Source organism: Odontomachus brunneus, unplaced genomic scaffold, assembly GCF_010583005.1.
Source record: "Odontomachus brunneus isolate Ranch 3 - 2012 unplaced genomic scaffold, Obru_v1 Obru_scaffold_101, whole genome shotgun sequence".
NCBI lineage: Eukaryota > Metazoa > Arthropoda > Insecta > Hymenoptera > Formicidae > Odontomachus > Odontomachus brunneus.
In genome coordinates, this window is record NW_022639551.1 from 552,034 (window position 1) to 567,862 (window position 15,829).

Sequence of the window (15,829 nt, forward strand, 5' to 3'; positions counted from 1 at the left end):
CCGAAGTTTCCAAATCTTTCTCGCGATGCATGCCCGCCTTGTAACGATCCTTCGATCGATGGAGCTACGTGACCAAATCGTCGCGATATATACACATAATAAGGAGTTGAAATTGTGATTTCTTTTCTCGAGTTTATGCATTTTCTGCGTTTGGTACACCTGTTCGCAGTTTGCAGACACCGCGACGATTACGGTGCGTAGCTCCAATCCACTTCGATCGCATTTTCACCCTCTGTAATATGAACTTCTCCAAAGCGAGCCGATGGTTCCTGTTGTAGTTGACAGCAGTCGTCTGCAGCGAGTTCCGAGTCGAAAGAAATCGAGCAAGTCTCCGTTGAAAAGGGAAACCGGAGGGATATAACATTTCGGCTCTTTAGGACTAACGCGATTTTGGTGATTCATGAGATCAAATCTACGTCTTGTGCTCAAAATATCGCGGCAAATTTCGCCAAATTCCTATTGTCGCGTTTCACGATTTATGTTATCCAATCTCGCAATTGTCGGTTGGACGCGAGAGACGCGGTTGTGAGCGAATATAAACTCAAGAAAGGAGGCTGGTTCGCGTTTTAACGGCTGCCTAGAGAGAGTCGTCGACTCGCCGCGACATTTTGTCGTCTATTAAAAATATGCACGTTTGGCTTTTGCTACGCAATTGGGATTGCAGTGGAACGTTCTCTATGCGCTAGCAACGTCGAAATCGCACGAGTCAATATATTCGTCACTCCTCGGCTCTCAACGCCTCTATTTCTTGTTTGTATCTTCCCCCTCCCTTTTCCCCTAATGTCTCGTTCATCTTTCTTTCTCTTTTTCACTTCTTCACCCACTTTTCTTTTTTGTCATTTCATCCCCAATTTGTCCCCTTATCCGATCATACTCAGCCTATCTCTCCTATGTTTCCTCGTTTATTACGTCTGACCCAGATTGACTCGTGCGAAGAGACCAATCAGCCATAGGCTAGCCAATTTTTACAAATCTCTCTCTTTCTTTTTTCTTTCTCTGTTTCTCTCTTTTTCTTTCTCTTTCTCTCTCTCTGATTCTCTTTGTATCTGACTCGTTGTATATTTGCTTACTGCAGGCGACGGCTGTTTCTACATCGGGATGGGAGGTAAAACCGCGAAACCCAAGATTCCCTCCTATGAGCCCTACCAGTGCTGTCCTGCCAAGCTCGCCCAAGGCACCAAGGTCGCCAAGGTCACCAAAATCAGCCCGATTGCCAAGGACAAGGGCAAATATCAAGGCAGAACGGATAAGCCACTATTGCCGGGCCTGAAATCGATAAACAAGCTCACGGCCAAGGACAGCAAAAAAACAGCGACGATATCGAGAGCCGACAGCGACGCGAAGGAGTCCAAGTCCAAGGCCAAAAAGGGATTTTTCGGAAGCGGTAAATATTCCATGCGGCGGCGAAGTTAAATGGCTGCCCACCTACGCGCGCGCGTAGCCCGTCACCTCGAGAAACGTGCAAAAGCCGCCGGCAGACCAGTCGTTCCATCAACGTGGAAATCGTCGCAACGATCTTTGCTCGCCGAGATACTAGCCGTTTGTGACGGCAATCGTGAATGGGTAATTTCGCTGGTAAATCGAAATAGACTCGTGTCAATCGATCGGACGACCTGTGCCGTCGCGCGGTGGGCAGCGATTTAATTGCCTTCGGAACACACTCACACACAGAGGGAGAAAAAATAAGAAAGCAATAGCGATAAGAAGAAAACGTGATAGACGCTTAGCGTTAGAGACAAGGGAAGACAGAGGGAACAAGGGAGTGGGAAACAAGTGAGCTCGAAGAAAGATTATCCTAAGGCCGAGCGACCCGCGCGAGAAGGGTCGCTGCAGCGGAGATAAGACACGGTCACACCTGCTGACTACTCGTCTTCGTATCTCGGATGCAGGTACCTCGCGGGTGTCGCGCGGTCCCTGAGGATGCGTCACGACGCGCAAGTCCCTGACGAGCAAGACGATCGACGACGACACGTGACTTCTACGCGGACGCCGGCGGCTGGATCCTCCGAGTCCTCGAGTCGTCGGACTGACAACCGTCGGGCAACCGACAGTCTCGTTGTGAACGCGCCGATCGATTTCTTAACTTCGAGCTACTTAATCGGATGATGATGATGATGATGATGATGATGATGGTGATGATGATGATCAACGGCTCGGCTGATCAGTCACAGAGTGTAATTCCTTATCGTGTAGTGACTCAATGCGCCGGCGGACGGAGCTGCGGCTGTTCGCGAATACGTGATATAATGATGTAATAGCGTGAAGACACGCTCCGAAGTAACGGCGGTGTCTTTCTCTCTCTCTCTACGTTATGTGTCGTTGTGGGACGAAACGAGGATCGCTCCGTCGGACGATCTTCGCTTCGGCACGGCCGCTCGACACCACCTGGGCGAAACGATTCGTAAACGAGCCCAGCTCCGTCCTGTGATGTCTCTCGTAGAAACCCCTCTTCACGAGGCCGGCTTACAAGGAGCTTTGCCAAAATGGCCGAGTCTCTGCGAAACGACCTGCTTTGTTTTCTGACCACGCGTGCAAAAAGATCGAGCAAACGTCGTCGTTGAAGAGGACAAGTAGCAAGACTGTATTTTAATACGTAAATGGCGCATATGAGGGGAATGCGCGAGCATCGTTTGTCTATCTCTCACTGAGAGTTGGGTCGGGGTTGTGGCTGTTGCAGTTGTAGCCGGAATTCCTTACCTCATGAAGGTCTAAACCGCCGACGCACACAGGTGTTTAGGCGCGCGAGCTGTCGAGCTGAGAGAGCCACGATATAGGGATCCAGGAAAGAACGCTCACAGGAAGACGATGGTACACCACCGCTGACCGCGAACGGAAATAGAGGCCGCGCGACGAGAAAATCCGCGCGACAATGGAGGAGGAAGCCGCGACGAGTCTAGCTCGGACAAGACAAGCCGTACGTTTCAACGCTGAGCGGCCTTCCGCGTTTCCTTCCCGTCCGGGAAGGGAAACCGGAAACGTCTCGCCCATCATCGTCGTCGCACACGGTTACTATCGACAACGTCGCCCGCATCTCACCGTCATCGTGCACTCATATTCTCGTCATTATCGTGTCGTCATTGTTAGCGTCATCGTCATCAGCACCATGACAACGTCATCCTCATCGCTGTAGAGTCAAACAACATATCATCATCTTTCTTCTCGTTGTGTTCATGCGCAGGAAAGTAAAGGGAAGATATAAACGTGTATCTGCGAGCGATTTTAATGTTTCATGTGTAATATGAGACGAGAGAAATGCCAAACGCGGAATGAAGCATCCTATGATCGTTAGAAAAAGTTACCTCTTGTCCAGAAGGCTCCACATTTTGGCCATGTATTACGACATTATAAAGTATATTCGAGAAAAGAGCGACGTTTTCGACAGGTGTCGGTCCGGTCTATCTTGATGGTCACGCGACAGACAGAATTATTCTCGCAATATATGCATTTCTTATATAGAATCTTGATCCTTAACACACTCTCGACCATCGTCTAACGCTGAGCACTTTTTAACGATCAGTTTTTATTTCTTTTTTTCTTTTGTTTGACTCGTTAACCCGTTAACGTCACGAGGAGCGATACCACCTATCGTTGCATTTCATCGGTAACATTCGTACAGTGATAGGTAGGACTTTATAGTATAGAGAGAAGGAAGCTATAACAGCTGTCGCTGTTGCCGAGTCTATTTTATAGTGTTCTATCTACCTAGATTACGCGGTGGTACGCGCTCTAGCGATTAATTTGACGTGAGATTAATTGTTTGTAACTAAACCCTCTCGCTCTGGTGCCTCGTTTTCATCGGCTTCACTGCTACACACGCTTACCTTTTCCGTCCCGATAAGGTTTGTTGTTCCTCCCAAAAGCTGATTTTCCTTTCTCTCTCTCTCTCTCTCCCTCTCTCTCTCTCTCTCTCTCTCTCTCTCTCTCTCTCTCTCTCTCTCTAACGTTACATATTTGTAAGACACAAAGAGATCTCACAAGAGTGAACGAGCCGAGGCCCAGAGTTAGCGCGAAGCTACGAACGAATATCTTTGCCTATGATTTAATCTACGACGAGATTTCCTATATAGTCATCACGCGGAGCTCTTATAGCGCGTTTGTATCGGTCTCCCCGTTCTGAAAGCTCGAACTTTATTGTATTAGGAATTCGACGATATCGATTAGAGAACTTCTCAACGAAGAAATCTTCTGCATTCTATCGAATTAATCGAGATAGAACAGGGAGTGCCATCGATATCGCGATCTCAATCTTAAAACTTCGGGATTTGTAGGAACTTAGGGGTTAGAAACATCTGCAGGATTTAAGAAGAGGTCACGAGCATACCCATACACAGAAAAATACATTCAAATAAATGTTACTTTTTTTCAAGTATTTCATACGTTTGTAACGAAGTTTTAAAACAATACTATATGATAATATATAAGTTACAAAATAATATGTAAGTTTATATATCCGCAAGTATATCATAAGTTCATCATAAACATCAAATTTTTTTACTCAAAATTTAGCATTTTAGACAAGCATATGAAGTAAAAATAAATTCGGCTTGCATATTACGTAAAATCGAAGCAACGTTTTCTTCGATAAAGTTTTATAATATCTCGGTAAAAAGAATAGATTCTTCTTTTGAGTATATGATAATGAGCTTTTCTAAAATTTATAATGAGTACACGGAGGGTGAAGGGAGGGAGAAAGAAAAAGAGAATCTTATAGCTTTTTTTCTCCATATTATTATATATTATTATATAATTTTTTTCAATTTCACTATGCTTCTACACGAAGAGAATATTATAGTTTCTTTTTCATATAAATCCTTTCCAATTTTACTATGTTTTTAGTTTTTACTATGTTTTTAGTCCAGGAATAGAATGTCAGATCTATTTTGTTAAAGAACCTAATAAATCTTGCCTAATAAATCTTGAAAAATAGTAAATCTTTTTAACGATATGTTTCAGTTCGTAAAATATAAGTAGCAGATGTAAGGATAATAAATTACTGCAGAATGTCAATCTATTCCTCGGTTACAAAATTCTATAAAAATTTGTACTATAAAGTTCTTTCCGTGTAGAAATAGACTGTTAGTAAGATCTATTTTACTAAGGAACATTATAAATTTTGCTAAGAACATAATAAATTTTTCAATAGCACATTTCAGTTTCTGAAATATAAATAGCACTTACGAGAGAAGTGGCAAAAAAAAATAAATTGTCACAAAATTTCAATTTATTTCTCGGTTACAATATTCTATAGTAGTTTTTCTTGTTAAATTCTCTTCTCTTCTCTCCGTATCCACTTTAAGATTATTATGAAGAAAATATATTTTGTTAAAATAACTAATACTCAAAAGAAGTAAACCGAATAATTGCCTTTCTTAGCAGTAGAATGATATTTTTCTGTGTGCACATGTACATATCGGTTTGTATTCCAGGAGCTACACTCATAGCTCTGACACAACCTTTTCCTTTATGATACATTTGTTTGAGGTTCACATAAATTTTGTCATTGCAACCACTATATTTTACTAATAATCGCTTACAGCTTACCTCAGGCTGCATGAATCGACACGAAATATATACAACAGTGTCCGCGATCGGAGAAAATGATAGAGGTGCAAACGTCGCGCCCACTTGTTTATTTATTATTAATTTATTATTTGTTAATTAATTGATTAATTTACTTATTTATTTATTTATTTATTTGTACATATCGTTATATGTACGCCCTGACTTCTGTATTCGCCATTCTGTCACTCAATGTCCGTTATAGTCTGCGCAAAATACAAACGTGCCACGGCCGCCACGCTCGGAATTGTCAGGTTACAGGCGAGATACGCGTAATAACACGAGATTGTATCCCGACGTAGAGAAGCATAAAATCTCCCCGTATATCTCTCTACTAGATAGACTCTCGAGAGAAATCGCAACGTCGATCTCAGAAATGTCGCCGCGTCACACCCACCAACGGTCGAAGCTTTCACGATCAACGCAAAATTTCATTGTCACGCTGTATCTGTGATCACGACTATCAGACGTCACGAATTATCGCTCGTGAACGCTTGCGCGCGAGCCAATAAGTCCTTGTGTTATTCGCATAAGAGAGCAACATGTACGATAATAAAAAAGTCTATATTATACGATAACAATAAATACATTTCCTAATATCCTTTGTATTTGCTTTGCCCACCATCGCTAATAACGATACAGGCTACGTTATTGTACCGTATACAGAAAAAGGACATTTTTGTTCGGAAGATATCTTTATTTTTGACATGTTAATCTCCAAATAAGATTACATAGCGTTAAACAAAGATGAGTTATTTGATATATGATATCATAATATATTTTATATGATTCAACACGAAAGAAAACTTATATTCTTATAATTTCAAACTAATTTTCATTAATGGTAACAAAATATTGTACTGAGAATATGATGCTTTTAGATGTCAGATGAAGATTATTATCATTGAAACAACCACATATTATATTTGTTATGAGACTATTGCAATATTCAAATAAAATTATAACCTTATATATTAAAATTCAGTACTTCAAAATTCTTCTCTAACAAAACTATATATCGTTGTTTAAAATAAATGTTTAAAATAATTGTTAATTTGAGCGTTTTTAATTTTAAGCAGATAGAGGCACCTGGAATATAATACATATTTAAAAACATCATATTTTCTATCCAATATATATTTTTCAATCCAATATATATTTTTTTGCTTTCCATTAATAAAAACATAGGTTTCTCTTCATTGAATCATATAAAATAAATCTTTACAGAGATAATTTTTTTTTGTTTAATGCAATCTCATTTGAAATTAATCTGTCAAAAATAAAGATATTTTCCAACCAAGAATGTCTTTTTGTTCTGTATACATACGCTTACATGCAATACACGACGATCAACAGCAATCTTACATTAGAGTTTTTCCCCGCGAAGTCTGTCGAAAAGTATCCAAAAGAATTAGAAGCTGTCTTATGAACGTAACTTATACATAAATTCACTAATCCAATTCAGAAATAGAAGATAATTGCGAGAAAGGTAACGTTTGCATTTACGGGTTATAAAGCTTACAGAAATTACGAAGATTATAAACAGAAGATATCTATCTTATTTTATTACATTATAAAATTATACTCAACAAAATACGCCAATATAAAATATTTGTTCTCTCTGAACTGAATTGGCACCTGTGTGATAGATATATCAAAAGCTATTAATATAATTCGCGATATTCTCTTGATTTAGATTTTCGTCTCTTGCTGCTATTACGAGCACTTTGTCATGTTTAGAAGGTAAGTTATTCATCTCCTAAAAATCTTCACAATTTTCAGAATGAAACGATCCCATAAAGATACTGACAGAAACGAATAGCCATTCCAGAGCGACGTCAATCTTATTAAATTATCGCTGAATCGACCTAATATCTTCTACTAAAAAAAATTGACAATAAATTTAAATTTTTTTCCGAAATACAGAAGCTTATAACTCTGTAAAATTCACTTTTCGTTATATATTTCTTGATTGTTTTAAGACGTAGCAAAAATTACAGTTTTGAGAACGTTTTAACAGAAGCTTCTTTGTTTCGGCGCTAATGCAAGTCCAATTAACAAAATATTGAGGGACTAATCAACAAGTAATCAACTGGACTAACTGTACAACGTTCAGGTAATCTCCTCGACGAGATGGAAGTACTTGAATGGATGGTGAAACAGAAGACTGACGAGAGCATCGAGGAGATCGATCGTGAGACTCTCGTCAAGTACATCGAGACGAAAGAATTTCTCGCTGTCATATTCTGTAAGGAGCAATTCCCCACCAACGTACTTTATATTAAAATGACAAGCGCCATAAGATACTTTCCTTTTCCGTTTTTTTTTTTGTTAAAAGTTTCGGATGCTGTACATCTCTAAATCGCGACTTACATCGTAGTAAAAGTAGTTAGAGTAAAAAATATTATAATCACATAGAATTTTTTGCGCGATTTACTAATGCGCCTATATTTTGTTATTGCAACATTTATTTCGACAAAAACAAACATTTAGACAAAGAGGAAGATCCGGAAAGTCCCAGAGTGCTTAGACATATCGAGCTGATCGACGACGAGGCGGCGGAGTACGGAATAAAGATCGTCAGGATGAAAGATCGGCTGATGGCAAAGAAGTACGGCTTCCGGAATCCACCCGGCATCACTTACTTCCGCAAGGGTAAGAGTATCAACTACGACGGTGACATCGACGACGAGGAGGAGATTCTTGACTGGCTGACCAATCCCGAGAACATGGAGCTGACCGACCACATAGAACGTATCAACAAAAAGATGTTTCAAAAAGTCCGGCAAACCACGGATTACTTAGCCGTGTTCTTCTGTGAGTGCCACATGATTGCGGCGAAAAATCACACACACTTACACACGCGCGCGCACATGTACGCATACACATAGAGAAGAATGTATATACTGCATTCAAGTAAATGTTACTTGTTTCAAGTATCTCATAAGTTTATGCAAGGTTTCTGACAATTAATCACACACCCATTGTGTTCAGCTTGAATGAGTTCTACCTGCACGCAATGACTGTGTTATTAATTGTGTGAGACACCCTGTATATCCGCAAATCTATCATAAGTTTACCATAAACATCAAATTTATTCAAAATTTAGCGTTTTATTCAAGGGTATTAAATGAAAACAAAAATTTGGTTATTATATACACAGAGAGAACGATTTATTGAATCAAATAAATGTTTCTTTGGAATAGTCCAAACAAATTATTTGGTTGACACAACAAAAATATTTCTTTGAGACTAGCAAAGATTTGGAAATCCGCAAATAAATATTTTTGTTGCTTCAAACAAAATTTTGTTCAATCAATCAAAAAATTCGTTTGGACTATTCCAAAGAAGCATTTATTTGATTCAACCAAATCGTTCTCTCTGTGTAGAGTCGAAAAATGTTCGATAAAATTTTATAATATTTCTAAAGAAGTTCTTATTCTTAAAAGAAAATATATAAATTCTTCTTTGTATATACATAAGAACGAACTTATCTTAAATTTATAATAAGTATTTATAATAAGTAAATTTATCTTAAATTTATAATAAGTACACGGGGAGAACATTATAATTATGTTTTTAATATAAATTTTTTTCAAACTAATACATAGTAAAATACTGATTACATAATAAAGTTTGCTAGGAATATAGTAAATTTTTTAGTAATATATTTCAGTTTTCCTAAGATATACATAGATGTCCAAATTCTCCTCCGCAATTTTGTGGGAAACAAATTATAATAAACAAAATTGTAATAAACATAAAAGTCCTATACCGTTTTGCGATATTCGCAATAATAATCGAGATATTAATTAAACAAATTGGTAAATGCGATATTTATATGGTAGATATGGTAGATGAGATGTAGTGGCGCCATCTGCTGTTGTATATTTATACATTAAGTCAAACTGAACAAAAAAGTCCTCTACCATTTTACAAATGACTACATAGATTTTTAGTTATTAATGAAAGAAAATTGTTTGATTGTGCGCGATAATGCATAAATCTTCTTTAATTAATATCTAAAAATCTATATAGAAGTAATCGTCATTTGCAAAATGGTAGAGGACTTTTTTGTACAGTTTGATTTAATGTATAAGTATACAACAGCAGACGGCACCATTACATCTCATCTACCATATCGCGCGTAATCATTCACTAATCATCTTTAATTAATATCTCGAGATTTATTACAGATATCGCAAAACGGTTTGGGTTTTATGTTCACCTCAATCCGCTCTACGTTTTCATTCCACAAAAATTACGGAGAAGAATCTGGAACATTTGTATATAAATAACGCATATAAAATGAATGAATAATAAATTACAGAATAATAACTACAGAAGGTCGATCTCGGCTATAAAATTCTACAGTAATTTTTACTATAAAATTCTCTATATTCCGTGTATATTTTAAGATTATTACGAAGAGAATATTGTTTGTTGAAAGTAATCATTACTTAGAAAAAGGAAAATAAACTAAGTAATCACTTTTCTTAGAAGTAGAATGAAATTTCACTCTCCTCAATCTACTCTCTTAAAGTGAATCAGTGAATAGTCACTGATATCAGTTATAAATATAGCACTGAGCACTTTCAGTGCAATACTTATAACTGCAAATCAGTGTATATTCACTGTTTTCAGTGATGTTTCACTGATTCATTTTAAGAGAATATGCATGGGCGATTTTCATTTTATGATACGTCGCGTGTCTGTTCAGACAGCAACGACTGCAAACAATGCGGCCGGGTATTGGCAGAGATCGAGCACATCGACGACGATGCCGACGGCGTCGGCATCAAATTCGTGAAGATCGATGACAAACAATTAGCCAAGTATTACGGCGTCTTCGCGTTACCAGCTATACTGTTCTTCAAGATGGGATCGAAGGAGCCGGTTATATACGCAGGTACACGACGTAAACTATCTAAACCCTCCATTTACAGAAAAAAGTAACAATCTTGTTTCGAAAATATTTTCATTTTTGACATGTAAATTTTTGAGATTACATAGAAAGAGCGTTAAACGAGGATAAATTATTTGCATCAATATATTTTATATGATTCAACAAAGAAATATTTATTCTTATTATTAAAAAATAACTTTGATGAAAAAGCACAAAATATTGGATTGAGAATATGATGTTTTCAAACGTCAGAAGAAGATATCATTATCATCAAAATAATCATATTGTGTTTCCTTTATGAGACTATTATAACTGTTATAATTTTTATGATACTGTTTATAATATTTAAATAAAATATAGCATTGTTGGCATTTGAGATATATACTTTAAAATTCTTCTAAGAAAATCATATATCGCTGTTTATATATGAAACAATGATTGTTAATTTAAGCATATCAGTTTTAAATAGATACTAACTATTCTTTCTGTATAGAGATACGCACTGAGAGAAGAAAATGTATTTTTAACAGGTGACTTGTATGACGAGGAGCAGATCTTGCAATGGTTGATGACGCAGAAGGATCCCTCGGGCGAGGTGATCGAAGCCCTGGAAGGCGAGGATCTACTAAACCTAATACGAGAATCGGAATCCTTAGCTGTGTACTTCTGTAAGTTTTAAAGCACAGCGAACATTCTCGCGCGTCATGAGTAGCCACGGTCGATGGCTGTTCGATCACAGCCACTGGCTTTCGCGCGCTTTCTTTCTTCTTAATTACTTGCTTCATTATTCTCGCGTTCTTAATTAATATACAGAGTATCTCAGACCTAGCGACCTTAATTTTACTCAGAGGTCCTCTGAAGAATTTGGAAACAATTTTTCTCATCGAAAATGTCGAGGGAGTTTATTACTCATAGCACCTTCATAATTTTTATTTACTTAATTATTCGCGGGGAAATATCCGAATATATATGGTTAAACAAAACGAGAAACACAATAGTAAGAGCATAATAATAATATCTCACAAAAATATCAACTGAATTTAATAATCTTCAATTTAATAATTTATTTGAACAAATATATTTTAATTCAAATAATTGACGATTTATTTAAGCAAAATCAATCAAAGAATATTAATAATTGATAATTGATAATTGATTTCAAAGTATTCAATTAATGATCGTTTAATTGACAGTTAATACGAACAAAGATAATCAAAGACTTGTTTATTTACTAATTAAACTAAACAGATTTAATTAAAGGTCTTTTATTTGACGATTAATATGAACAAATTCAATCGATTCGATCAAAGAGCGATTCTTCAAGCGATCAAAGAGTTCAATTTCTTAATTGGTTACATTAGTTACATTACTCAATTAGTTGCAATTGATTTTGTGGACAATATTTATAGAGCATTGTAGCATCGTGGCCGATAATTGAGAAGTTAAATAGTATTCACATTGAAGGAGAATATTGGTCATATCAATCGTCACCAAACAATCTTCGATTAAATCGATTGAATTTACTCATATCAATCATCATTTAAACGGCTTTAATTAAATTTGCTATAACTATAATTATTAATTAAGCAATCTTTAATTCTCTTTGCTCAATCGCCAATTGAACAATGTTTAATTAAATTCGTTGAAAGCAATTGTTAATCGAGCGGTCTTTGACTGAATTTGTTGAAATAATTGTTGTAATTGTCAATTACACAGTCTCTAATTAAAATGATACCTTAATATTGTCAATTAAAAACGATAATTAATTAAAAAGGCAATTAATTACTAGCAATCCTGTAATAAACTAATTCTGAATTAAGTTGAAAAATAACGCAACAAATAATTTAAACAAAAGAAACATTCTACTAAAAAAGTCCATCCTGGATGAGTACTTATTAGTCAAAATATTAAAGCAAAATTTATTAAAGCAACTAACTTTATTATAAAACGTCTTATGTTTTTCTACAAAAAAAAAATGGATTAAAAGAGAATTTTCAATATATCTTTACAAATAAAACTTAAAGTAAACTTTTGTTAAAATAAAATAAATTTGGAATTGATCGAGGAAAAAATAATTCTCTTATCCATTTGTATATTTAAAATTTAGTTCATGAAAAAACCCGCTTTTTTATCGCTCGTACTTCAAAAATTAGTGATATCTTGATGTTTTCGCTGAAGAAAACTTAAATTACTCAAAAAGTCTCTCGACAAAATTAAAGTCGCGAAATTTGAGACATTCTTAACTCTCAATTAAATATCAATATTTAAATTTCTGTCGCCCGAGAATGCGAAATTAAATAAACTCGCATCTTGTAGGAAGTTCTCGTGCGCAAAAGCACACTCTAAATCTTTTAGAGTGGAAATCTCACTCGAAAAATAGCATCCGAATCACTCGAATTAGAGTGTCTTGTAAAATGAATTCCTTCATTTTGTATCGTGGAGTGAAAATTTCCACTCTATGTCATGAAGTGAATTTTCCCTCGACAAATAGAATGACGATCGTCGCTCAAGTTAAAGTGATTTTTCACTATGGAGTGAATTTTCAGTCATAAAAGAATGAATGATTCAAAAACAGCGCATGTACCGTTATAAAAGTCATTCCATCAGTTAATAACAATAGGTTGGCTCAGCATTGACTCAATACTGGTAAGATTCAAGACTCAAGAACCAGAAATCTTAAGTTGAAATCCCACTATGTGAGCGAATTTTTCCAAACATATTATAAATGGAATTAATTAATTATATAAATTAATAATAATAAGTTAAATGGCACACCATTAAAAAAAGTGCGATAGCTAAAGCCACTAGTAATCACAAACATGATAAAACTAGAAATTTTCCTTTTTACCTAATCGTAAAAATTCACTTTACTTGGAGTGAAATATTCACTCTTATGAAAAGTGAAATGTCAAGATATTTTCATTATCGCTTAAAGTGAATCCATTCTTTTTGAGTGAAGCTTCACTCCGAGAAATTTAAAAAGCAGTTTCGCGGGGAGAAGGGAAATGTTAATGAGAGAATAATGCAACCTCGTGATGCTCGCTCGCGCGCGCGGTGACTGTATCTTACCCCACCTCCCGATCTTTACGTTGTAATTAAAACCGCAATGAAGAAGTCGAATTAACCTCTCTGCCCCCGAATGTATGTAGTCGTCTCGACCCCTTCGTATACTCTATCGAGAGCCCACCCGTCTTACCGCCGTCGATTTTCTCGCTCCGACGCCGTATACGTTGTGTACTAATGCCGTAGGGAACAGAACACTTTGCGACATGTGCCAATCAAAAGCGTACCGCAAGCAGATGCGCCACAAGCAGGAGCACAGAAATGCGGAACACGCGGAACATGCAGCTGAGGACACCGATGGTACAGCAGATCCAAGCAAGAGCAACATTTATAGATCGTCCCGAGCTTACTCGCTGTCTAACTATCTATCTATTTATGTATCTATCTATCTATTTATCTCCATCTATCCTCTTCCTCCCTCTCTCTTTCTTTCTGTCTCTCTCTCTCTTTCTCTCTATTGTATCTAGTTTATGTTCTAGATGTTAGTTGTCTCGATCATAACCGAGATATATCCCCAGGACTTGTATGAAGTACACAAGCACGCTGTACGCGCGAGTCTTTCCGAAATCTGGAGAATTCTCGCACGAGAACACGTGCCCTTCGTACTATGGTGCATGTGCTTTTCCGTAGGAAAAACTATGAAGGAAAGGTGAAGGAACACCAACAATTAACGGCACATTGTCTTCGAGAAATTCTTTGTTTCTAGTCTTTATTCGAGTATGTTATTGTGTGTGTCCAAGCAGTTAAGTATTTCAAAGTAAAATGCATTTAAAAGTCTATAAACAGGCACAAATAGACCTCATGATTGTTACGACGTGGGACAATCAATAATGGAAAGTCTGTAAATTTTTTTTTTAATTACTTTTATGAAACAAATATACTATATTGAATTCATCTTCAAATTTATATGCGCGTCATATAATTATGTAAATTTTTTGTTAGCAATGACACAGCAAAAAATATACTCAAAATTATATTGAGATTCTCATGTTATACTTTACATGATATATTGCTTTAAGAAAATTTTGATCATTTCTTTCGTGTTTTTATATCGACATTTTACACTGAGGGAAAAATTATTTTAAAATTAACAAATATTTCTTTGATAAGTGCCATTAACATATTTATTTATAAATCTAAATTCTCTTTATTTAAACCAAATATTGTTTACTTAAATCAGGTAAACAATATTTGATTTAAATAAAGAGAATTTAGATTTAAGTAAATATGTTAATGACGCCCATCAAAGAAATATTTAGATTTGGTTTCCGGGTTTGAGCCACGTAGATTTATATTCGTTTGATTCAATTAAACGAAGATGAATCCACGCGGCTCAAACCAAATCTAATATGCATGGACACCGCGAAAGCCTAAAAAATCCAAAGAAATATTTGTTGATTTTAAGATAATTTTTCCTCAGTGTATGTGATAAATATGCCACTCATAAAGAATGTAATCTTTACAAATCGACTGGTAAAGTTGCTGCCAAATTTATGTACACTTGTCTATCTGAGTAACTGATTATCAAAAAAAAACTTAAATAGACTTTTATAATGAAAACTTCACAGATTTTTTGTAATTGTATTTATATGAAACCACATATAATGTGCACTGTGTGTATTGAATTAATGATTAAATTATATTACAATAATACAAATTTTTTCTTACATTAATGCAGTAACAAATTTACTGGAAGTTACACATACAATTTTCATATATTTTACGTTGCATATTGTTTTGAACAAATTTTTATTATTCCTTTAATATTTTTCATATTTCTATTTTGCCATTCTAAATGGTGATAAATATGAGTGCCATATGAACCACTTATTAGGGACGCAATCTTTACAAATTGACTAGTAAAATTGCTACCAATCTATGTACGCCTATCTACCAGCAATCTTTTATTTTTTAATTAATAACGTAATAAGTTGATAGTTTAATAAAACAATACACTAAAAAAATACTGTTTATATTGATAAGAACAGGAGTCTTATAAATATTTATGAATAGTCTTAATATTTGAAGTATAACTTAAAGTACGTGAAATATATGCGTAACTATCGTGTTTAATGAGAATTATTGCGAAACTAGAGACTCGCGCTCTTAATCGTGAGTGTTCCTTTGCTGTTACTCTTGTTTTATAGCTAATAGAGAATTGGATGCAAAACCGCCGCTTTCCAGGACAAACATCTACACGGACTCTTTCTCCAAGAAACGACACCTTCCTTACTTTCTTTTCTTTTTCTTTCAAGACTTTTCGTCTCTCTCTCTTTCTTTTTCTCTATTTCTTTCTTCTTT

At 35.9% G+C, this 15,829-nt stretch overlaps 1 protein-coding gene across 5 annotated transcripts in view; it reads left to right on the forward strand.

Moving 5' to 3' along the window:
* LOC116848848 overlaps window positions 1–15,829 on the forward strand; it is a 72,018-nt gene that overhangs the window by 46,982 nt on the left and 9,207 nt on the right. For 2 of the 5 annotated variants that reach the window (XM_032825380.1, XM_032825383.1), the window contains 5 exons: window positions 7,676–7,807; window positions 8,053–8,376; window positions 10,280–10,468; window positions 10,996–11,133; window positions 13,715–13,843. In XM_032825380.1, coding sequence (XP_032681271.1) covers window positions 7,676–7,807; window positions 8,053–8,376; window positions 10,280–10,468; window positions 10,996–11,133; window positions 13,715–13,843 — 912 coding nt within the window. The remainder of the gene's footprint in view (window positions 1–7,675; window positions 7,808–8,052; window positions 8,377–10,279; window positions 10,469–10,995; window positions 11,134–13,714; window positions 13,844–15,829) is intronic. The other 3 variants (XM_032825384.1, XM_032825385.1, XM_032825382.1) reach the window with 2 other exon arrangements.